Source organism: Cryptomeria japonica, chromosome 10, assembly GCF_030272615.1.
Source record: "Cryptomeria japonica chromosome 10, Sugi_1.0, whole genome shotgun sequence".
In the NCBI taxonomy this organism is placed as follows: domain Eukaryota; kingdom Viridiplantae; phylum Streptophyta; class Pinopsida; order Cupressales; family Cupressaceae; genus Cryptomeria; species Cryptomeria japonica.
Window position 1 is genome coordinate 911,179,092 of NC_081414.1, and position 26,005 is coordinate 911,205,096.

Sequence of the window (26,005 nt, forward strand, 5' to 3'; positions counted from 1 at the left end):
AAGAAGGCCCTGAGTATCCTGCTATCTCCTAACAGCTGTATCTCTTTCTGTCTTGAGTATTTGTATCTGTGCTCTAAGCTGATCTATCTGTGCTCTAAGACTATCAATGGTCTCCTACTCTGGCACATCGTTCTCTAGTGCATCTTGCTCTGGTAAATCCCATTGTGGCACATGAACCCCAATCCCCTCCTCTCCACCTATTGGAATCTCAGTCCGAGTAGCTCTCAGAACCCATCATCTAATGAGTGGCACACGATCCTCTGGATCCTCATCCTCTCCACCATGAGCTGCAATAACCCTAGGGTCTGGATGAATCTGACCAAAATCAATGCATCTCCCGCAACCCCCATCGATTCTAATCATCCCACCTCCTCCTGTCAATGGCAACCCTCTCGGTGATCTCATCCCTGCCCTGCTAGTATCCCTCCCAATCCATCCAACCTCTCTCCCACCCATTGGAAGCAGTTTCCCAATCTTGCCAACTGGTCCAAACGGTCCTCCACAGACTCTCAATCGACCTCCTCTCCATTCGGGTCTCCTACCACCACGACCTCCATCCCCACCCTCATCTCCATCTCCCCCGGCCTCCTGAGTAGCTCTAAGCTCTCGTCTCTGTCTATGTCTCCTGAAAACTAGATCATCTGAATCATCATCCTCATCTCCTGAGCTGGGAGGAGGATCTATTGGATCGGTAATACATGGAAATGGATGTGCCAATATGTACTGAGCATAATCTGCAGTAACCCCAGGATCAAGAATGTGCAATCTCATATCATAAGCCACTCTAGGAGTAGCAAGAAACTCTGCACGAGTAATCTCAAATGACAAAGAAGGTCCCCGATCTCTCCTATCTCTGTACCACCGAGCATATATCGTGACACCAGTAGGCATAAGCTGAATGATACCAAACTATCTAAGAATGCGACTCATCAACTGTCTCTCAACAATGTATGGAGTCTGACCAATAAGATATCTACTCTACATAATAAATGGTAATGTTCGTGCATCATCCATCCATGGCTCACAATCAACATATGGTCTCCAAATAACACTATCCAATGAATCAAGAACCCAAAGCTAATACTCCACTTACCCAGCTTATGCTAAGTAAGGATACCTTCATACAGATAAACATATAGTTGTCTCTCTCCACGAACTCTATGATGGATAGGCCAAGTGATAGCAATAAGCTCCCAGCACCAGATCTGCAAAAGTGTACATCATGCTGATAGACTAGCACTCTCATCATAAACAACCTGATGAACATCATGATACAAATGAACAAGCATACAAACACCCCATGCATATCGAGTCCGATGCTGCATCATACTCTGAAGAATCTCACCCCACCCAACAACAAAACCTCGAGATCTCCTATCTGGACAAATAAATCCCCCAACCAAACTTGCAAGAATCACAGGGAGAGTCTCGTAATACATAATCATATCCTCCCATCGGATCTCTCCTCTCGAGATGCTCTCATCACCAAATACGGCTCTGCAAGCCTCTATCCCTACACGATCCTGAAAATCATACTGAACTAGCTCGCGAGTCACTGGGATATGAAGAATCCTATAGACATCCTCAAGGGTCACACTAATCTAATCCGTGGGCAGGTGGAAAGTGTTATGCTCGCTATGCCATCTCTCAGCTAACGCTGTCAACAATCCCCTATTATGGGTAATATTAGGCATGTATAATAAGTTACGTAGTCCGCAGGCATCTATATGTCTCACCTCTGCCTGTGTAAGCTCTGGCACTAAGTGTCGCATCGCCAGAAATTTCTCCCGGCACTGGAGATCATCAAGTTTCTCCTGTTTACCAAGAGAATTTGATCAATCATCACTCATTTATCTATCAAATCAAAGAGATCACTAATCTATCATATCCATCTTTTCAACATGAAGCAACTCAGGCTATCAAATCATTTTAAACCTATCCAACATGGTTTTCTATCAATCACTGAGTTCAATCAAAACTCTTCTATGCTCTTACATCAGAAACTAAATCGGTTTCTTAGAGCTAATCTATCAAATCAAATCAAATTGATCAATCGTTTATTCTATCAATCAACATTATCAATCAATTAATCAAGTACCTATTCATCATAATTGCACATCAAACACGCCTAAATCTAATCAACAACATGATTATTGGCTATGAAATCTATCACAAACATTCATCTGGAACACATGCGCTAACATTGGCAAATGCGCTAAACCTAAATGCAAATGCGCTAAACCTAAATGCAAAAGCACTAACCAAATACAGAAAATCGTAAAAAATTCACAATCCAAAAACGTGCCAAAAAACATGAAAAATTTTACGACAAGTTGCAAACAAAGCTTGGGATAAGATACATACTGGATACCCATACTCAAGAGGTCTTTGATATCATTGAATGCGCTCAAATCGATGGTTCTCTAAAGGAATCACCATTTCACCACCTCACCAAGACAATTTTCTTCGCAAGCTGACAATGATGAAAATGAAATTAAAATTAACCTTGGTTAAATTTATAATTACTATTTGAAATGGTAATTAATGCTTTTCAATGGGGCAATTTAATTTGTTTTTTACAAATGAATTTAATTGATGGAACTTTTCAATTATCATGAGATCAATCGTTCAAACGAAAATTTTCAACAATTTCACGATCAATCTCCCGAGGGGGCACACAATCAAGATTTTTATCTTCATCAGGCGCACTATCGAGACTTGATTTAATCTTTGAAACAATGTTGTCTCAACATCATTTCAAAGAGGGGCAAAATGTATACACATAAAAATGGCTATGAGCGATTAAATAAATATATTTATTTAATAATTATTCTTCTATTAAATAGTTAATTTGAAAAGATTAATTTATTTAATTCATTTTGTGTCTTTCTATTAATTAATTTTATTAAAATATTTTATTAATTAATTCATCTATTATATTCCTCTAATTAATTAAATATCTAATATTTAATTATCTCCTTCAATCATTTGAATATCTAATGTTTAATGATTATTCTTCTATCCTATAGTCTCAAATATTAAATAATTTCTAAATTATTTAATCCCTTATCCAACTCACCTTCCATCTCCACTTCATCTTCCCTTTGCCAACTCATCCAACATGTGGCTAAAGAAATTAATATTTCTTAAATATTAATTCATCATTTATCTTCAACCTCCAAATTTAATGAAATATTGTGTATGTACACATATTTCATAACCTCCTATATTCTCTCCAACATCCCTACATCTTAGGAAGGACTTGAGTCCACTAGTCCTCTCATGCCTAAATTTTCTCCAACCATCCCTAGATTCCCTCAGACAACAACCCAGTCAAGGTGAGATGAGTGACACTTGTCTTCTCCTTCCCCCTTTCTCTCAACCTTGACCTTTTCTCACAACCATCCAAATCTGCAGATGTGATCATGACCGTTGATCTGAGCCACATCATCTTATCCTCTCAAGGTCTATAAAATCAGGAGTTTGAGTTGAGAGAGAGTGAGACTTCAAGTGAATTTGTAAGCTAATCATTTATGAAAACTTATGCATTCGTGAGTTTTAATCTTGAAGCGAATAGCATAATCATTTAGCATAGTCATTTAGTATTGCATATCATAGTATCAGTTAACTATCAGTTATCGGTCCATTCTTCATATGTCATCTTGGAAGCTATCAGTGCTTGTCTGAGAGCACACCATCTGCAACCAGGAACAATGAAGTTAGGACACAATGAGACTTAAATCATGAAGGTAAAAATAATGTTTTATTTTAATATGTATTCCATGTAGTTTCATTGGTTGAATTTGGATTTCCTGTAGCATTTCCTTTGTATTTTGTGAAACTAACTTGTTGTAGGTAGTATTTTGATGATGGAATTCAAGTCGACACAATAGGTCCTATAAAATGTACACAATACCTATATCTTTGAAATACATAATAATTGAGTCAAATAGACTTAGAACATGACTATGAAGAGTTACTCAATTGTGTTGAATGTCATACAATGTGTAAATAGGGTGTTTTCTTCTATGAAAGAAAAGAGAAAGGATGTTTTTATAGGTAAGATGTTCATATATTCAAATATTTTGTGCCGAGAAAAAGTAGAATAAATTGTTTATATAAACTAACAAGTTACCTATTATTTGCAGGTACAATGTACCATGGCCATGGTGCCTAAATGGATCAAATTATTTGAAGACCCAACCACATGAGATACAATATATTAACTTATAGGAAATGATGATCAAACAAATCCACATAATCATAACATACTTTAGTCATAAATAGCAACTATAGATTGCCAATCAATTATGTCGAGGCATGCAATAATGAATTATATTGAAAAGTATGCATTAAAATATAAAAGAGTTTAGAAACATATCATTAAATGTTAAAAAGCATCAAGGAAATACATGAGACTTCTATTACAAACCCTAATTAAATGAGACATTGGAGTATAAGAAATATGTCATACATAATTAGAGTTGTCATTAGTAGAAAGTGGTAGAGTATTTGTCACATTAAATGTTTCAAGGGATGTGTTCAAGCTAATGACAAAAAACTAAAAAAATGATGATGAAAGTCACCTAAAATATTTTATTGAAGGATATGTGCATAGATCACACATACTGAAAAAGTGTTACACTCTTAGATGTAGTTGAATCTTAGACTTATAATCCCAAGTGAAGAAGAGGTAACAAATGGGAGACAAGGACTATGATGTTTATTGTGAAAATGTTTCCAAGATTTATCACAATATTTACACATCAATGAAAAAAATGGGTTGATTTTTGTTGGTTAGAGTTATGGTTGTGCGAAGCATTTCACAATATACAAAAATATATCATACTTGACGATGCTACAATTCTTTCAAATTGGAGCAACTCAATTATAATTTATGACATTTAAAATAGAGAATATTTTAGATGAAATTGAAAATTATAATGACTTTGAAGATGTGGATGTTTTACCTAATGATCAAAATACAATCGAACATAAGTAGGAGATCATCTTAAGATTACACCATGGACAAGTTATGAATGTAACATAAATAAACATGTTGCTTAGAAGAGATATTGATAGACAAATTCTATAGAGTACCAAATATCAAGGAGGAGATAACATAAATAAAACAATAAATTTTATTAACACCATAAAAGAGATTGACTTACTAATACTTGATGATATAATACCAAATATATAAATGGAACCTTAGGTGGTAAGAAAACAAATATTTGATATTATTATGTCACATTATTATCATGATAAAAAAGTCATGCTACTATGTATGATAATTCAAGGAGCAATTGAAATATGTAAATCATATCTAATTTATACAATTTGTTAATCTCTTAAAGATGTAACAACACAATAATGTTGTCCCCTATTATTACTACCACCAACTAGAATTGCAACTTTAAACATTGGTGTGTAGAATTAGAAGAGACAAGACTCACAAGTTTTCAAGAAGAATTCTAAAATAAAAATACATTTTGATTGATGAAATGAGATTTATTAGACAGTTTCTTTTACAAATATTGATTCAAGACTCCATCAAGCTTTTCTTGAAAAAGAAAACTTGAGTTTTGAATGAAAATTACTATGGGAAGAATTTAAGATAGTTGTTATTTTGGATAAGGTATTAAAAAAAGAAAGTGAAAGTGAGGACCAACAAAGATTTCATCATCTACTTGAATAAATATTAGAGATATACATCTAACGATTATTCATTAAAAATGATTGACGATAAGAACAAATATTGCATTACAACTAACAATTAAAGAAAAATTTGATAATATTATTCATCTATTTGCGACAATTGATAATGTGCATAACCATAACAAAAGACAATGTATGAATTGCCCTAAACATGGGATTGTTCCACTAGATGCACCAACATATGCTATGGTTGAATTTGATCATTACTTTGAAATTTCATTTGATGATGCATCTCCAAATTTGATTCCAATTTCACCAATGCAAAAGGGACACACATGTAAATTTTCCTTATGATTAGCTTGGGCACTAACAATCAACAAATCAAAATGATTGATTCTTTCCAAGGAAACAATTGATATAAGAATGAGAGAAATAATATACTTAACATATGTTACTATATCATGCGTGAAGTCTTTGGGTGGACTCAAAATCTCGCTACCATTTTCATATGATTGTTATAAAAAAATGAAATTAGGGAAGTAACTCTTTTAAAGAAAGTCTAGGAAGAAAGAATCAAATATTTGGAAACACAATAATATTATGTAATGTATACATTATTGTGTAGGGGAAAAAGTGAGACTAAGTATGGAAACCCTAATCCCACTCTCATACACACTCATGGAATATGAAAGCGTCTAGGAAGGTAACACATGTCGGCTACTTCTTATGAGAAAGAGAGAGCTGTGGATTACCTCTTAGGTTTTCTATTCCTTTGTTGTAAATGAGAGAGAGGAATGATGCAAAATGGAATCTAACCTAGAAAGCAAATAAACAAGCAAATCCTAATATGAGAATGCAGATCAAAAAACAACCGATACATTGCTGAAAAGTACATATCAGAAGGCAAAATCAGAGGTGCACCCGTGTCTAAAATCTGAGTAGAAATACCTGGGACCAGGGTGCCACACCACTGTCTTGATTCTGCAATTTTGGAGTTGCAACTGACAGGAGGGATTTTGAGATCTGTAAGTTGCTGATCTACTAAGTCTTGCTGATAGAGGGCAGGAGCAAGGCACCACGCCACTATCCTGGGCAGGGCCAGGGTGCATTGCCCTTGTCTTAGGCAAGGCTAGAGTGCCATGCCCCTGTCCTTGACATATTTATGCACTTCTGAGGTTTTTGTGTGGTGTAGATGCCTGTTCCAGACCTATAACTGTTTCCAGATTCCTGTTTCTGCACTTGCAATTGAAAAGGGAAGGTTTGGGGTGGCTATATAGGGTTTTGCCTTAGTCAAACCCTCATTTTGGTGATTTCCACCTCCACGAATAGCTGATAATGTACTGAAAATGTGTGTGCAAGAACCTTGTGTATATGCAAGTAAATAACTTAGAGCAACCCTAAAGAGTAAACCCTAATTGCTTATAATTGATAAAGTAAATGCCCTAAATCCATAATGCAAAGTGATCTAAAGCCTGAATATGAATCAAAATGAATCTTATGCAAAGATCTAAAAACAACATAAAACCATACCCAACCCCAAGGGAAAGGTACAAGCCAATCGTCAGTCGGTGATCTCCTATTGTTCTTCTACATCTTCAAAAGCCCCCAATTGATAAAATGATGCTTGATGAATGTTTGATGGATGAATGTTGAATGTTGTTGAAGACTTCAAAGATCTACTCTTTTGCTGCAAAGAAGGCTCTAACACTCCAAAAACTTGCCCTTAGATTCTTAGGAGAAGACCCCTTCAAATGAAGAAAGAGAGCTCTTAAGTATGAAACCCTAGATCTTAATTTCATGTTTAGGCCGACCTAGGATTTGAATTTCCTGCTGATATTTTGGGGTTAAGCATTATCATATCATAGGATTGTGCTTCCAAAATTTCGGGAAAAAAGCCGCGAACCATGTGCATTCCTGCCACAGTCCGACCAACTTTTCACCAAATTTTCAGGGCCGTTAGATATGATGATATTAGAGCACATACCAAAGTTACAACTAATTTCAAGATGTTTTGATATGCGAAATCAGGCCTAAATGGTCATAATAAGACATAATTAGGGTTTACGATTAAATGATTCATTGGAGGAATAATATGAAAAGGGCACACTTAGGGTAAAGAGCCCAACTTTGTAATATGTAAAGTGAGGAGAAATGACCTTAAATTTAATTAAATTAATTAATAAAATGCTTAAAGGAGAATGAGAAATGCAAGATGCAAAATACACTAAGGCAGGTGCTAACCTAAGTGTGAAATTGTACCACCCTAGCAATGGTGTACAGTTTACGACACTACAATTATTAAATATAATTTATTAATTTAATTCTAATTATTTAGCATTGATGTTTTTTGGATAAATATGAAACGTCTCATTCATTATGTTGATTGTGCATTTGAAAAATATGAAATTCTTCAATAATGTTCAATAAATGAAATTTCTATTATACATCTCAATGAATATGATGAACTTCCATAGTTACAAAGAATAATAATATTATATACAAACATAAAAAAAGATCTTAAATTAATATTTTATATACTACACTAGGAGGCTACTAGTATACATATCTTAGATACATCGATTTGAAAGATGCACAAAAATATCTATTCTTAATAACAATTTCAAGTATTCAAAATATCTAAGCTCCTTTAACACACTATGAAAAGGCCTCTTTCTTTATCATCATCATTTCTATAAGATGATTTGAATTTCTTTTAACAAGGAGTAACATCTACCAACCGGGCCTTTCAATGCCTATCAATTGTAAACAAATATTTAATTTATGAATACAATTATATAAAACTGAGGGTATCCTCATGACCCCCTGGGGGTAGGATCCACAACTCGCAAGCAAGAACATTATATAAAATCTTTTATATTTAAATATCTTATCAATTTTATCAATTATACATATTAAATACATATATTTTAATTTAAAGTAATGATAAATAAATAATATGAAGAAAAAACTTAAATTTACTAAGTTTTTAAATTGAAATAAAAAATATTCAAGATAATTTTACTTACAATTATATTCTATTTTGAAAAGATTCCAAATTAATATATTTATAATAAACATTATCATATCACATATATTACATATTAATATTAAATGATCATTAATTAATAATTATTAATAATAAATATCAAAATATTAAATTTTATCAATTATATCATATACATTTTCAAAATATTCTATATGAATTTTATATTTTTCATATATATATATATATCTAAAATAAATATTTACAATATATTAATAACTTAAAATATGATATATATGATATCGTATACTACCTAAAAGTGGAAAAACGGCCATTTAGACCATCAAATTACATGTAAAAGTTTCATTAAAATCTATAACAACGTTATATTTTTTTTTTTTGAGTTTATGTGTTGTATTATTTGTCGAGCGCCAGCGTAAATCCTAAAATTTGTTTCCTTCCTATTGTTTCGTTTTTTTTTTATACGCACAAAACTTTCCAAGGGCAAACCATCCAATAAGACAATGCATACACAACGGGTGGGTAATTTTTGCGAGAAAACCAAATAAATTATTTTGAGAGATTTACCACAGAGATCTGTTTGATAGTCTCAATTTTCTTATATTTAGGTGGAACTTGAAGGGCGATTTTGAACTCCATTGTGCTAAAATTAAGCACTAGGTTGGTGGGTGATTTTCCCACAATTACAGAACATGGAGTTACTGAACAAGCTTCGGCAGCTGGATGCATATCCAAAAATCAGTGAAGATTTTTACCAGAGAAGCTTTTCTGGTGGTGTGATTACAATTGTATCATCTACTGTCATAGTGTTTCTCTTCTTCACCGAGCTGAGTAAGTATCTTTGTCTGATTTACATTAGCTTGATCCATCATATTTGGCGAGATCTAAATTTCCAGCATTATCAATAAGCATTGGATCAGCATAATTCCTCCAAACAGATACTTGTCTCACCATCTATGATTAGATGTTTTAAATTGTGCAAAGTGTCAAGCATTCAATGTATTTTGAGGAATACACTCGTATGCATGCGTAGAATATATATTTTTTAATTGGGAAAAGTTTTCCAGAATATATGTAACTGCAAACCGTTCTGAAATTAGTATTATCTTAAACTTGTTTTGGAGAAAACCTAATTTGATACAAATTTTAAGCCATTTTTAGTAAAAGAATGATGATTATATAATTTTCAGCATTTGATATGTGATTTGAAGGTCAAGCCAAAATACCAGCCGAGGGTTTTGCAAATAGAGTAGCAACCTGAGCAGGCCTAAGTGTAGTTGAAATTACTTTGCTAAGTCTGCTTGAGCGTAATGGGAAGGGTGACCTCTCTGGAAGTCTTGTGCTTCACCAGCTAATGATGTATGGGTCATGAATTATGAAGATTGACTTTATATTTATGCGGATGATTCTCTAAAATTAATATTCGTACAAGATCTTTTTGTTTGGAAATGCTTTCAATTTTGCCTGGCAACAGCATGGATCTACATTTTCAAAAAGCTTATGAGATCTTTTTGTTTGGAAATGCTTTCAATTTTGCCTGACATCAGAATGAAGCAACATTTGAAATAATGTTGCATGATAATATGGAGAGCAATCAATGGGAATATTATCCAGAAAATTCATTTTCTTGTATTAGTGGACTTGTTTTGCGTGATTCTATATTTTCATATTTGTTTTATTTACCTTGTTCATGCCTCTTTAATAGAAATTAACCACGAACATCTGAATCTTTCACATAGTAAATGTGCATATAAAGACATTTGATGATATTGGGTGATCTTAGCCGTCCTTGGTCTTTTTGAGCATTGGGGTATTTTGACAAACTACTGAGGAAAATAACAATTGGGAATTTAGTTGATGTCATTAAGATTGCTGAATTAGCAAATTTTGATGCTAAAACTCACTGAATATGTCCCAGTGGCCACAGTTTAGAATATTAGTTAAAGGGCTTTTTTGGCTTGGTAATTCTTGAGCGAGGTTAACCTGGTGGGGGGCATGCTTGGACTGCATTCTTAATATATGTGAATATAGGTGATCCTTAAATGTGCCGTATAATTATTACCTCACAACATCATCGCATGCCCATTTACTGATTGTATAGTAGGTGAGATTTGTGCACTTGTTTCTTTTTGAGCATAGAATAATTACTCAGTCTCACACAACACTGGGGAAAAACAGTGATACAAGATGTGATTCATTCCTTGCTCCCAAAGGTCCTGTTCCAGCACACCTGTTGTTTTGGGTACTTGGTGACAGGATGAAATATCATATGCTGTCCCCAACCATTAGGCAGGGCACCCTTGACACTATTAGGATGTTCTGTGCCCTCTTGGTGTTTTTTCAGAGACACTCTTTTTAAGTTCATTAGGGAACTCCTGAGGGGTCAGTTACTACAAGTAGAGGTCTAGGCATATCTGACTGACAGTTGGGAATTTTTTTAGCCTGTGTTGGAAACTTCTCCTGCCATTCGTACCCTTAAGAGTCCATGTCACATATTTTTTTTGGAATTTGTCTGCTATTATTAAAGTTTTAGGTTAGGGCTTGGGGATAAAAATAAAAAATAAAATTTACTAAAATTGAAATTAAAATAAAATAATGTTTTACTAAATTTAAATATATTTATTATTTTTTTATCATTTCACTTACCTTCAACAACTCCAATTTTGAGAATGAATCAGACATCATCGGCCTCAACATACACTTGTTTGATCTAATCAATTTTTGTTCCAATTTTTTGTAGCATAAGGTTGGGGGACTTGACATCACAAGGTGTCCAAAGGATGCGTGAATAACACTCTTCAACCAATAAACCAATTGCACTGCAATTTTTGGTGGGCTATTATGACTTGAACAACGTTTTGAGGCCCCACTTCCTCAATGGCTGTCATGATATTGTTGGCTATAAATGCACCATCTATCACCTCCTCTTCACAATCCATTGCTTTAAAAAATATTGCCCCTTTAAGGCACATTGCAATAACATTGATCAATGGCCAATTTCTTGCATCTTTCCATCCATCGAAAATGATGGACACCCCTGTCTTGACCAATGAATCTCTTATGAGCTTCAATGACTCCTCTAAAAACTTCACCCTTTTTTCCAATAAGGTGCTATACACTTTCTCAAAACCTAGGTCCTTGTACCCTTTTGGAACCTCATTAATTGCTTTCACCATTTGTTGCCAATATGGTGAGTGAAAAACATTGAAAGATAATCTATTTGCAAAGAGACATCTCGTTATGTGTTGAATGACAATCTCTTGAGATTCATTCTGATATGGCATTTTTAATGGTCCCTTTAATTTCTTATTGTAAAGGCTGTGGGTTGTTCATTAGGTTTAGCCAAAAATGGGTGGCTCTCTACAGGTTGAAGATTAGAAGGTAGTGGAGGGGGCTTCATTCTCAAAATTCTTTTTTTAACAAAGGATGATTTCATTTGTGACTTGTTACTTAATATATTTTTTCCTACTTATTAAATATACTATGATTTGCTCTTGTGAAATGGGTACATTATTTAATTTCGTCAAGCTTTGATGTCTAATCAAGGGATGTGGCACAAATGGGTTTTCACCCAAATATATGAGCTTGAATACCTAACGCCACACCTATTGGAAACCCATATATAACCCTCACCATCTGGAAGTTGTTGTACTATATCAACATAATTTCAAAGAGGAGAATTTGGTTTTATTTTGAAGTGGCATCAGCCCATGGAGTTAGAACTAGTTTCCATAGTAATCCCTATTACAATAAGTTCAATGAATGTTGTTTTCAAAAAACAGAAAACAAAAATTTATGTATACAACTTAACTCATTTAAAAAAATTAAGCATGTGGTATAGATTCGTAGAAGAATGAAAACAAAACAAGAATTGAAAAAACAAACAAACAAAAGAGTTCATTTTTGAAAAAGGAAATGTTGAAAAAAAATAAGAGACTTGAAAAAGACGTACCTGTATTACAAAAATCTTCCTTTATGATCTCCTTGGCAACAAATGGGCTTTTACAAATGCATAGGAATAGAAAACCAACCACTTTGGAACCTTAACAGATTAGTATTCAACTGCTGTTACGAAATGGCAAGCAACAATGAAAGTTCAGCAAGGATGAATGTCATGCTCCTGCCTAAAATGAAGGGAATAAAATTGCCGCCAGAAAAAGAGACAATACACTAAGAAATAAAATCACACCAATGGAAGCACTTAAGGAATAAAGTGCAGTTTTTTCCTTTATCAATCAATGTACATATGAAAGGTTGTGACTATTAAAGGATAAGCATATATAAAGAACACCAAATGAGGAGGAGAGGAGATCAATATGGAAGAAAATATGAAGTGATTTGGCAAGTAAATACTACAGCCAAAGAGGACAAAAGTGAAATATCCCCTGCAGTGGTTTCAAGGAATTTTTGCTAATGCTGACTGTCCAAACTGTGTGTTATGCTGTTATGAGATTTGCGTGTTATGCTGACAGAGTTTTTCAGTCTGATATGAAGGTCATTACACATGTATACCTCATGAATTAACAACTTCTAATGACTCTTCTTGATTGATAGTTTACTAGGAATGCATATACAACTATCTAATGATGTATCATATAAGACTAGGCTCAAGAATCATGTGCTAACAGCAAGCTGACATTTTAACAAACAGTTGTCATACACCCTCAGAAAATTCATGAATGAAGATGCAATCAATATTCCTTCCTTCTTTATTGATATGATGATCAAATGAGACATTACAATGACAGCGATATAATCAAACACATTGACTGTTATCCATTAACCACTTTCAGACTTCTAAAGACAAATGACAGCTACTAACTCATACATTCAGACTGAGATTACAATAGATTATCAATTGCAAGTGAACCTGGATTACAGCGCCTTGAAGAGGCAAGCAATACCGTTGTCAAAGAGTCCTCAAATCAGCTGTTCGAACCTTTGCTTTAGAAATCACCCCTGCTGCAATATGGGTGGTCTGTTAATGATGAATGGGCAGCAACTAGCTCACAAACTCCTCTCCTAAAATGTTCGCCATTTTCCCATAAGTGTTACGAATAAAAATAGCAGTCTGATCCTCCTTGTCTTCAGACCTGACATGCATGCAATACTCTCCTTATTACTCCTTCCAAATACTCCAAACAGAGTCACCTTGTGCTTCTATGGCCAGTGATGACTTCCAAAGTGAACTTCGATGCTCATATAGAGAAACTAGGGCAAAATCAAGGGTAAAGATAGACTGCCACGATTTAGCTTCAGACTGATCGGTTGCTGATCTCCCCCTAAATACTCCTCCAAGATGTGCTTCAAAGAATCGCCTTTATCTCCTATATCCAGCGCTGTCCTCTTAACTGTGATACAATGCTGCAATGATGTAACATGTATCAAATCCAGGGTTTGAAGCATAAAGTTCGATTTGATCTCAGATCTGAAATATGATCAGCATCCATCCAAACAACACTCCCAAAGACCTCCAATTAAATCGGCTTCCTCTTCCAATAGAGAGTGATGGGTTTGGGCTCCCCTAGGATAAGTCTGTGAACTTCATGAACCCCAACCACCGTGATCATGTAGTAACTCAATAGGCTCTATATGGAAGACTGATTTGTCTCCCACTCTCAGCTGCAACCCCTCAGAAGGTCTTCCACTCCCTCAGTTATGCTATCTATGGGAGTTTTCGTTCCCAAAGACAAAGTTTGTAGACACATCTCGGCTCCACAAAACCCAAATCAATTCAATTATCAACTCCTGGCTGCCTTGAAGCTCAACTTGATCTCCTTAAATACTTTTTCACCCCAACATCCAGAAGCTTCTAGAAGTGACTTTATGAAATAATATTTAATTAGTCACTTTATTAAATTAATTGAATATAAAGTCATCTTTTAATTTTTTAATTTATTTGATAACTTTATAAATAATTAACTTAATATTATTAATTAAAATAATTAATTAAGCTATCCATGAAAAATAATAATAATTTTGGACAACTTAACTAATTAAATTAATTAATCAGTTTCTCTCCAAAAACGGGGACATTACAAAAAGCCCTTTGAGGAAATCAAGAGATTTAATGACAAAAACCCCTAACTTCTCATATCAAGTTATTGAATGAAAACCCATTATTTGGCCAGAAATTAGAGTTAAACTTTTAAGGAAATAGCTGCAAATTGGAAGAGGAAACATAGCAGAAAAATTAAAATAAGATCATTTTCAGAATTTTTTGAATATTATAATAAAATTCATGATTTTATTTAAGTTATATTTATAAATATAAATTCAATTAATAATTTAGAATTTGTAGTATTGTTTCAAGGCAAAAATATAAAATGTCCTAGAAAGGGACATTACAATTGGTATCAGAGCAGCTGTCCTACTAGTCTGCAGGTCTAAAAATTAGTTTATGTAGTTGAGCCAAAGAGATCAACAGGCTCTGGAGAGAGAGAAAAAAGGGAAGGCAGCACTATAAGAGGAAAACAAGCAAATCAGTGGTAAAACCAAGATGGCCAATCAAGATGAGTGGAAGATGTTTATGGAACAAATGGCTGAAAGACATGAACAAATAATGAAGCAACATGAGGAAACTAACCAATTACTTATCCAAATAATGCAAAACATGAATAACTCTAACAGACACACACAAAACAATGGGATAGAAGATAGTAACAATAATCTGAATAGAGTAACCGTAAATAACAATAGAAGTGGATCAGCACCATGTCCTACTCAACTCACATTTCTGCCTAGATTAGAACCACCCCAAGAAGAAGACTTAAATCAAGAAGTATTTGAGGCTTGCGTAGATAAATATTCAAGGAGTGATCATGATGTTAGATGTGATATTTTTTTCATACAATTTTGCAGTGCTATGAATGTATTTCAGTGTTCCACAGCCATTGGGGACGGGGAGACGGGGGGACGTGGGGACGGGCTTCGGGGACGGGGGGACAAAGGGAAAATGTTTGGGGGACGGGTTTCGGGGACGGGGGGACTTGGGCCTAGGGGGGGGAAACGCGTTTCCGTGGAACACATTGTATTTAGGGGAAGGCAAACCGTGCTGCAAGGCAATAGAGATCGGGAACAAAGATTGAGAAAAATGTCACTTACCACATTTGATGTTTCAACAACAAGAGCTTGGGTCCAAAAATTAGACACATATCTCTCACCTAGAACTATGATAGAAGAGAAAGCCGTGAAGTTTGCTATTCTTCATTTGGATGGGATTGCACATAAGTGGTGGCATCATGGAATCGTCACACAAGGACACCAAAATATTACAACATATGTCGAATTTACACAAAGACTTATAGATAGATTTGATCAAAAGCATCTAAAGAGGAATTTCAAAGAATTAACATGTTTGAGGCAGCATGAATCAGTAGAGGATTATGTGGTAGAATTTCAGAAAATTTTAGTCATGGTGATGGATTTTATTGAGGAAAGGTTCACATACTTGTTCATTGAAGGTTTGACGGAGTCACTCCAAGGCTTGGTTAGGGCTCTTAATTGTTCATCCCTACAAGATGCAATTCAAAAGGCACTGAGGTTGGAATTTTCTATGAATAAGAGGAAGTCCTACTCCAAGAGTGCACCACCTTAACAAGTTAAGAAATCACTTTCACAACCTAAGAAGGAAAGCCAAGAAGAAATCATTAAGAATGAACTCTGAAGAAAGAATTTGTGTTTTACTTGTAGGTAACCATGGGAGCCGGGTCATAGATGTTCATGGAAGGGACAAGTATGTTACATTGAAACAATGACAAATGAAGAATTTGAGGAAGAACTTTAACCCAAATATGTTATGGAGGAAGAAGAACTAGAGAAACAAAGAGAAGTTTACAAGGGGAACATTAGCAGCACTTTCAAGGGCACCCAAGTATCACCCTTTGTGAATTCGTGGTGTTTTACAAGGTCATAAGGTGATTGTCTTAGCTGATAGTGCTATGATGAGCACATGGTTATTACTAAGAGGGGGGGGGGGGTGATTGTCTTAATTGATAGTGCTGTGATGAGCACACAGTTATACTGAGAGGGGGGGTGGGGTGAATCAAACAACAATCATTTACTTTTTCAAACTTTATCAATCACAATAACATCATTAACTCAACATCAATAATCATGCACATGAGAAGAACACAGTAACGCACAATATTTACGTGGAAACCCTTATGCAAGAAAACCACGACAAAATATTGCTTATTATAAAATTTTCATACAAACTTTGTAGGCACCAACCTACGGAAGACACCAATCCCCACTTAGAGACACCAATCTCTTCAATGTAGGCACCAACCTATTGGAGGCACGGACCCCCACAATTGAGCACCAACTTAGTGAGAGATTCCAATCTCTTCAATTTGTAGGCATGAACCTCTTGATCTCTTAGAATAGAAGGCTCCAACCTTCAAAGTACAATATAATAGATGTATGCAAACTTCCTCTTCAAATTTTTTCATGAATCATCAATATGCATAGCAGAGAGCCATCAAAGATTGGGGCTCGAGGTTGTGATTTGATGCATACCAGAGAACCATCAGAGATTGGGGTTTAGGGTTGTAGATCAACGCATGTCAAAGAGCCATTGGAGATTGGGGTTCGAGGTTTCAGCCTCGCGTATGCTAGAGCAAAAGGATGGCACAGATTGAGGGATGTAGTGGGGATTGGGGGTTGGAGCTACCACCTAACCCATGCCAAGTTGGGAGGGAGTAGAAATTCCAAACCTTCGATGGAGAAGAGTGTAAGGCCTATAAGGTCAACATATGATGTAAGTGTATAATTCAAATTTGGGCCTTGGTGCCATTTTCAGTCTAGGCCAACTAGTTTGTTCTTTGAGGAGTAGCATATAAACTAGGAAAACATTTTGTTTTATTTTAGTTTTTGGGCACTGTGTTCAAGCTATTTTTTATGGATGAAACCCCATAGGATACTATGATCAATGGATTAAAACCCATTGGTTGGAGGACAAAAACCCTTTGGCTCTTTGAGAGCATTCCCACTCAGGGCGTACATTGGAGCTTCAAGGATTTATATGAAAGTTCAGTGAGTTAGTGTGCATTGTTAATTAATTTTGTGTGTTGCTCTGTAATGATTGTCATAACAATCCCTTGTTATAGAGATCATTTCATAATCAATATAAGTTATTGTTGGAGTTTGAATTATTTGTGCAAGTTTATTTGTGTTTGAGTATAAGTAATTATAATTTGGTGAAGATTACGTTTATTTTATTTGGCGAATGTTGTCATTTGTGTTCCAAATTGTTGTTTTCATTGAAAAGTTTGGGAAGGGACATTAGAATGATATTAGAGCACTTTTCCTGCTAGCCTATGAGTGCATGGTGATGCAGGTTCATGCAAAAAGGTGATAGGGAAATCAAGTTCTTGTGAAGGGAAAAGAGAAAAGAGGTAGCTATGGGTGATAAATGAGGAATCTCACTTCAAGGAGGTTCTAGGACTGAAATTCAATCTACCTCGGGGGAGTTTATGGTAAAGATGATGAGGAATTTGAAAGAGATGAATCAACAATAGGTTGTTGGGAAATTTACACCAAATAGGGTAGAAGAAAGTAATTCAATGAATTCAGTTAACCCAACTTCAAAGACATGTAGAACCAAATTTCTAGGAAGAAATGAGATAGAATTCTTGGAAGGAGAACAACATATATGCCCAAAGGAGGAAGTGGCGAAGTGTCATGTTAATACAATGACTAGGATCTTTCCATCCATCAAGACATGTCTTTTGTGGAGTATTATGAGATGATGAAAAAGAACGAACATAGAGGGAGAAGTTATGAGGAGAAACCTCGTAAGGACATTCAACATTGCTTGGGAAAGATCAATATACCCATATATGATGGATCAGGCTGTTGCTCAACCAACGCATGGTTGCAGAAGTTGGATACCTATCTCTCCTTGAGCCCATGTTTGAAGGAGCCATTAAGTTCGCCACTTTACATCTTGAGGGTGTGGCCCACGAATGGTAGTACCATGACATGATGATTCAATGACATAGCTCAATCAATACCATAGAAGAGTTTATTCAAAGATTGATGGAGAGGTTTGACAGGAAGGATCTAGAGATTTACTTTGGGGAACTAGTACAATTGAGGCAAGAGGCTAGAATTGAGCACTATGCTGCAAACTTTTAGAGGCTATCGGTGATGATTCTAGGCATGAGAAAATTGAGACCCATAGTTCTTTTTGTAGAAGGGCTCTCCGAATCACTCAAGTGTTTGCTAAAAGTGTTTGATTCAAACTCCTTGCAAGAGGCCATCAAAAGAGCTTTGAGTATGGAGGATTCAATGACCAAAATAAAATCCTATTCCAAGAGTGCACCATCAATGCCACAACAAAAGCCTCCTTGTGTAAGCATTCCTCAACCTAAGGCATTACCCCCAAAACCAAGCAAGATGGATGAGATGAAGAAGTTGTGTTTCTCAAAGTGTCATGATCTCCTAGACATAGATGCTTTGGTAAAGGACAAATACACTACATAGAAGTGGTGTTAGATAAAAATTCAGAGTTATAGGATGAACTAGAGGTATTTGAAGACCATGTGATCATATTGCTGAAGAATCCACAGGCACAAGGTAAAATACATTTGCCGCTCCTTTTGGAGCCCCAAGATATCTTTCCTTGAAGGCTTGTTGAGTGCTTGTAGGACAAAGGATGATCGTTCTTATCGAAAGTGGGGTCACCCACAACTTTATCAACAAAGATTTGGTGATGAAGAGAGGATTGAAGGCAAAAGAATTTGAAGGCTTCAATGTTGTAGTAGTCGATGGATCCACCATTTTGTGCAATCAAGTAATCAAGCAACTCAATATCACTTTGGGAGACCATAAAGTATGTGATGGCTCGATTGGCTTGAGAGATACTGATATGGTTTTGGGGTACAATGGTTGCACTCTCTAGGTTAGTAATTGCAAAACTACCAAACCATGGAATTTAAGTTCACAATAGATAGAAATAAGGTCCTCCTTAGAGGGATCTCAAATGGAGCTCCATGGTTGGTGACAATGAAGAGGGTGGAGAGAATCTTTTGTAGAGGCCAAGTGGCATGGATAGCAGATTGCTCGATTCTTCTTTCAAAATCCCCATCAGGTGAGAAAGGCACTTATCATGTTGATATCCAAAACATTTCGGACAAGCATTGTGTAGTTTTCAGTGACATGCCTTTAGGACTACTGTCGAATAGAGAGCTTCAACATGCTATAGAATAAGAAGGGGCTAAACTTGTTATCACGACACATATCATCATCCAAGGGGGTATAAAGAGGAGATAGATAAGGCTATCAAAGAACTTCTTGACATGGGGTTCATAAGAGCCAACTCCATTCCATTTGCATTGTCAGTGGTTCTTGTGAAGAATAAGGATGCTACTATGAGGATGTGTATTGACTATAGGGCATTTTGGAGCAGCAATCCTTATATGCTAAGTTCTCCAAATGTGAGTTTGGATTATCTGAGATTCTGTACTTGGGTTATGTCATAAATTCCAAAGGTTTTTAGGTAGATCAACAAAAGATTTAGGCAATCCTTGATTGGCCTCCACCTACCAATGTAACTCATCTGAAGGGGTTTCTTGGATTATGTTGTTATTATAGGAGACTTGTGAAGGGTTTCTCTCATGGCTGCACCCCTGACTGATTTGAGAAAGAAGGGAGCTTTTGTATGGTTTGAAGATGGTCATAAAATTTTTGATATGTTGAAGGAGGTAATGAGCTTGTGCTCTTTACTTGTCATTTTTGATTTTGATTACCCTTTGTTGTTGAATGTGATGCTTCTAGAGAAGGCATTGGAGCTGTCCTAAGTCAAAGTGGGCATCCAACAGGTTTTGAGAGCAAAAAATTTCAGCAATTTAGAGAAGGGATATTCCATGTTGATGCATGGAATAGAGAAGTTTAGATAGTATTTAGTTTGTGGAAAAATTGTTGTGAAGACTGATCATAATAGTTTTAAGTTCTTCTTGAATCAAAAAAAATTGAATGATCACTAATAAAAATGGATAATCAAGCTGCAAGCTTATGATTTTCAAATAGAGTAAATGAAGGGTAAGAGGAATGTGGTAATTGATGCACTTTCTAGGAGGTTTACTCTATTCTCGTTATCTGCTGACATAATTGATGAGGTTGTGAAAGATGACAAGAATGTTGTGAAGGAGGGGCCAATCCTCTACAAAAAAGAATCTTTTTGGTGCTTGAGTCTTAGATCAAGCAGAAGTTTTTGAAAGCCTTTCATGACACTCCAATAGCTGGACATAAAGGGATTATAAGACATACTGGCAGAACCATGAGAGGGTTTCATGAAAGGGTTTGAAGGAGGATGTCCATAAGCAGCCATCAGAGATTGGGGTTTGGGGTTGCAGCCCGATGCATGTCAAAGAGCCATCAAAGGTCGAGGTTTGGGGTCACAGCTTGATGCATTCCAAAGTGAAAGGATGGCACGAGCTTAGTGACGTAACAGGGATCCGAGGTTGAAGCTACTGCCTAACTTGTGCCATGTTAGGAGGGAGGAGAAACTTTGAACCTCTGTGAGAAGAATGTAAGGCCTATAAGGCTGACCTGTGATGTCACGTGCATAATTCAAATTTGGGCCTTGGCACCATTTTAGGTTTGGGCCAACTAGTTTTTTCTTTTGAGGGGTAGAGTATAAAACTAGGAAAACATTTCAATTGTGGGCATCCATGTTATGTTGTTATATTTTTTGGGCACTATGTCTTCCAGCTATCTTTTGTGGACCGAAACACATAGGAGATTGTGATCAGTGGATGAAAACCCATTGGTTGTTGGAATTAGAGGACGAAAACCATTTGGTTCTTTGAGAGCATTCTCACTTAGCAAGTGCATTGGAGCTTCAAGGATTTGCAAGAAAATTCAGCGAGTTAGTGTGTGCATTGTTGGTTAATGTTGTATGTTGCTCTGTGATCAGTGGACACAAACCCATTGGTCGTTGGAATCAGAGGATGAAAAGTAAAACGTTTTGGTTCTTTGAGAGCATTCTCACTCAGGGTGTGCATTGGAACTTCAAGGATTTTCAAGAAATTTCAGCGAGTTAGTGTGTGCATTGTTGGTAAATGTTGTGTGTTGCTCTGAAATGACTGTCATAACAGTCCCTCACTGTAGATATTAGTTCATAATTAATCTAAGTTACTGCTGGACTTTGAATCATTTGTGCAAGTTTATTTGTGTTGTTTGAGTATAAGTTATTATAGTTTGGTGAAGATTGTGTTTATGTTATTTGGTGAAAATTGTGTTTATGTTATTAGGTGAATATTATTGTTTGTGTTCAAAATTGTCATTTTCATTGAAAAGTTGAAATCATCACATCTTTGTCTATTATATTGTGATGTCCCCATTTTTTAGGAAGAAATAATAATAGTAATAATAATAATAGAAATGGTCAAAAGGCTATGAAATAGAGATATCTGAATTTGGCATATTCAGACTTATCAGGGCTGCTGTGTGGAGTTGCTTCTGCAGATATAATATTATATTCCATGAATATTCCATTATACCTTCTACTGATTTATTTGAGAACATTATATCCTAAGACATCGCTGCAGTTTAACTATTAATGCAAATGATCAAATGAATGAGTGGTATTTTATATTGCCAGCCGTACACCTCTAAAAGGGAAAGAGGGGACAACTTCTGACAATATCTGACACAAACTTGTTTGTCTGATGTAATACCCCTACATAAATACTTATTCGAATTAATAATGTTCTTATATTAATGTTAAATTGTATTATATATGTGCCCATCATATAATTAGTCATTACCGTTAAAAATATGAAAGTAATCACTGCCGTCAAAATTAAATAACTAAACATTACTATTAGAATACAAGGGCACCGTTTTATGATGAAAGGACATCGTTCCAACAGCAAATCGAATCATTATGGAAAGGCACTTAAACATGATTAGTCCGAGTTAGAAAGAAACATTACAACTGCGGTGAAAGACTGTGACCCCTTTTGAAGGGATAGCCACATCTAAAATATTTTCTCTCCTCAAAAGGAACATAAAGGTATAAGTAGAGAAGACCCGATAGGATAATTAGGCATGGAGGAAGTTAAGAAAAAGGAGGGATATAAAAAGTAAATAAAACAAATAATATTAATAAAATCAGATCGGAACTGGTATTAAGTTACAGGCAGTAACATTCTTGTTCTGGGTAGTATGCATGGTATGCACTTAATATGTATGCTTAATATATGAAGCCTGCTGATGTTCTTATAGAGGATTTATTAGTATTATAAATATTGATGATATATATAATAATTATAATTATTATATATTATAATAACACTTAAAATAAATAAGAATATATAATATATATTTATAATGTCTTAATCAGATAAATAACAATACTAGATAGTAAATCAGTAAGAAGAATTTGTTTATATATAATTCTTGTTACTACTGTCAGTATTTAAGAAGTTGGGAATTGTGATGTTTTCAAAGAGGAGCAGTCTAAATCCAAACAATAGGGTGACTCCCAAGAGAGGGTGGGGGTCAGCGTCCCGAGAACCTTGAGGGACAGGGTCCCAAGATAGGGTAAGGGCTTGGATCTGTAAACTTTGAGGGAACCTATTGTATTTGGTATCTAAGCGCTTTGGTAACATTCACATCCTCTTCTTCCTTAAAACTGAAGTAGTAACAAAGTTTGACACTTGCGTTAAGAATTATGGATGTATGATGGATGAGCAAGTTACTTGTTAAGAAAATAATTGATTGAACTATGGAATATCACTGATTTGATTCATGTTAAGATAGAATTGTCTCCTAATCAATTTAGTTTAAGTCATAAGTACATTGAAATAGGTTAATTATGGTTAAAACAGGCCTAAACCTAGTAGGGGACATTACGTGTATACCTAGGTAATTACATGATTAGTTATTCATCATTATGATGGAAGCTGACAAGACAAGACACGACTTCAATATGATGGAAGCTGTGTAATTACAAATTCCGAGCTACTCTCAAATATGAAAAAGACCTAGAAAGAAATAACAAAGAATGGAGTAGGCTGTGGTTTGAAGCATGATAATTTCCCCTTCTCTGCTCTGCGACTGAAACAATTCAACACACTACATAGTTTCAAGAATTTGATGTAAAAGCAATGCATCGCATCAAGACTGCCTTTGGTCAATTTGTAGTTTTTTCAACTGTGTGAACTTAGTAAATAGGATAGATTTTTTTTCACAGGAGCTTTACACCTCAAGGGACTGGCCCTTGAACGGTACATTTTTTTCACAGGAGCTTTACACCTCAAGGGACTGGCCCTTGAACGGTACATTATCCAAACCAAAGACAAGGTTAATTGATTTTTTTTAGGATTGTGCGGATAAATATTCAAAAATTTGTTCAGAAGATGACATTTTGGAAGCCTTTAGACAGTGGTTTCTACTTTGGCAAACAGTCAGTGTGAAAAGAGCACAGTGACACAACAAGAATCTTAGCAACATTATTATTTAATCTTCCATAACGATCAAAAATCTTAGCAACATAATTATTTCATCTTCCATAAAGTTAAAAAATCTTAGCAACATAATTATTTAGTCTTTTATTAAGTTCTAAATATTTAGTTACTTAGAAAAATACAACTTAATGTCCCGGATTCAGTAATCTTGAACAATCATAGAGTACTAAAGACCTACCTGAAACCATATCCTTAATCTTGGAAATGGGAAAATCTTAAACACCATCACACGAATGAAATCAAGTAATAGAAGAAGAAAACATAGTTGAGTGGTTTGTGCTTGTTATTTACCGGATGCAGATCATAAAGTCATAACCTCCTGGGTTTAGGATAAATCTCTTTTCTGGATGAAGTGTTTGCAGTTCATGGTAAACTTACTTAGGTTTTAGTAATGCCCGAACTACCCAAAAATTCTGTACTTTTAAGTTTGCCATAATTTTTAGTTTGAAAATCAGTTTATGCATCTGATTATGTCGTGCCTTCTCACTATTATTTCTGTCTGTGCTATGTAAATAGCCATTTCTTACGGATGTTTTTATTTAGAAATATTAATTAATGCCTTTTTGTTCTAATTCCTGCATGGAATTAATCTTATAAAATCATGCTTATGTCCAGAATCACTATTGTTTTTAGTGAATATCTTGTTCTAGTGGGCTTATTTGGCGTTCAACTGCTGGACATTGAAGTCCTGCGCAAATTACTGTTTTTTTGGATGCCATGGTTCTTCTATTTGTGTTGGAAATTTTATTACATTTCTGTTAAGCTCACTTTGGAAGGAAGGCTTTAAATGCTTGAAGTGCATTGAGTTTTCAAATCATGATTATGCTACAGGTTTATACCTTCACGGTATTACGGAGAATGAGCTTATTGTGGACACATCAAGAGGAGAGAGACTTCAAATCAATGTAAGATACTTGAATTTTCATTTAACTGGTCATGCTCATCTTTCTCAGTTTCTGAACTTAATTCATTCATTCCTATGAAATACCATTCATTTCTGCAGTGAAAAATTGCAAATGACTTGTTTCTGTATAAATAAATTAATAGCTAGCTGCAAGATTGCTCATGTTTGCCTCTGGTTTTTAGAAATTGGTTAAATTTTCAATTCAGTCTGCAACTAAGGTTTTGGAAGCAAATAGCCAATAGAGTTGACATAGATAGTTTTCTCCTCATTAGTATCTATGTAATGGCCTTAACAGATGTCAGTTAGTTGGCTCTTATTAGTTTGTTGGTAGTTATACCTTACTTGACAGTTAGGATTTAGTTGGCATTGTCCAAAATCGGTTGACGATGAACACTTAAATTTGTTGCATGCTTTAACATTATGAAAGAATCATTGCTTCTCTCTTTCTCTCTAAACTCTCGAGTGTTATATTTCATTCTCCCTAGATGGTATCAGTTCCCAAGTACATGGATCTTTGGGGTTGAAGTTCAAGGTTGAGGTTGGAGTCCTACCAATATCTGAGGAGACAGAGATGATGCATGACAGAGCCTAGGGTTTTGTCATCTGTGGAATAAGCGTTCATAGAACAGTTCAGACAAGGACATCTACACATGAGAAGAGGCTCACACATTACTGCAGAAACAGATTCTGGAAACCTGAACACAATTTTGCTTTTCAGAGATGATTGTGATTGATTTAAGACAGTTCTATTTTTCTGAGTTTACATTCCTGTAGCAGATCAGATACTTTTCTGGGACTCTAAGGGAAGGAAGGTTGTATTAGTGTTTTCATTTGTCTTTTTCAAGGTGACACAAAATGGAGCAGTAAACCTAAGTAAAGACTACATTTAATAGAAAGCTACAACTTAAAGTAGACACATAACATCAATACAAGGCTTGACATTATAATCCACTTTTGATC

At 35.3% G+C, this 26,005-nt stretch overlaps 1 protein-coding gene across 1 annotated transcript in view; it reads left to right on the forward strand.

The window, feature by feature from the left end:
• The first annotated feature begins 9,064 nt into the window (after positions 1-9,064).
• Positions 9,065-26,005, forward strand: part of LOC131050652 (uncharacterized) — a 173,258-nt gene continuing 156,317 nt past the window's right edge. The window contains exons 1-3 of the mRNA XM_057984863.2: positions 9,065-9,180; positions 9,271-9,493; positions 24,973-25,046. Coding sequence (XP_057840846.1) covers positions 9,355-9,493; positions 24,973-25,046 — 213 coding nt within the window. The 5' untranslated portion in view covers positions 9,065-9,180; positions 9,271-9,354. The remainder of the gene's footprint in view (positions 9,181-9,270; positions 9,494-24,972; positions 25,047-26,005) is intronic.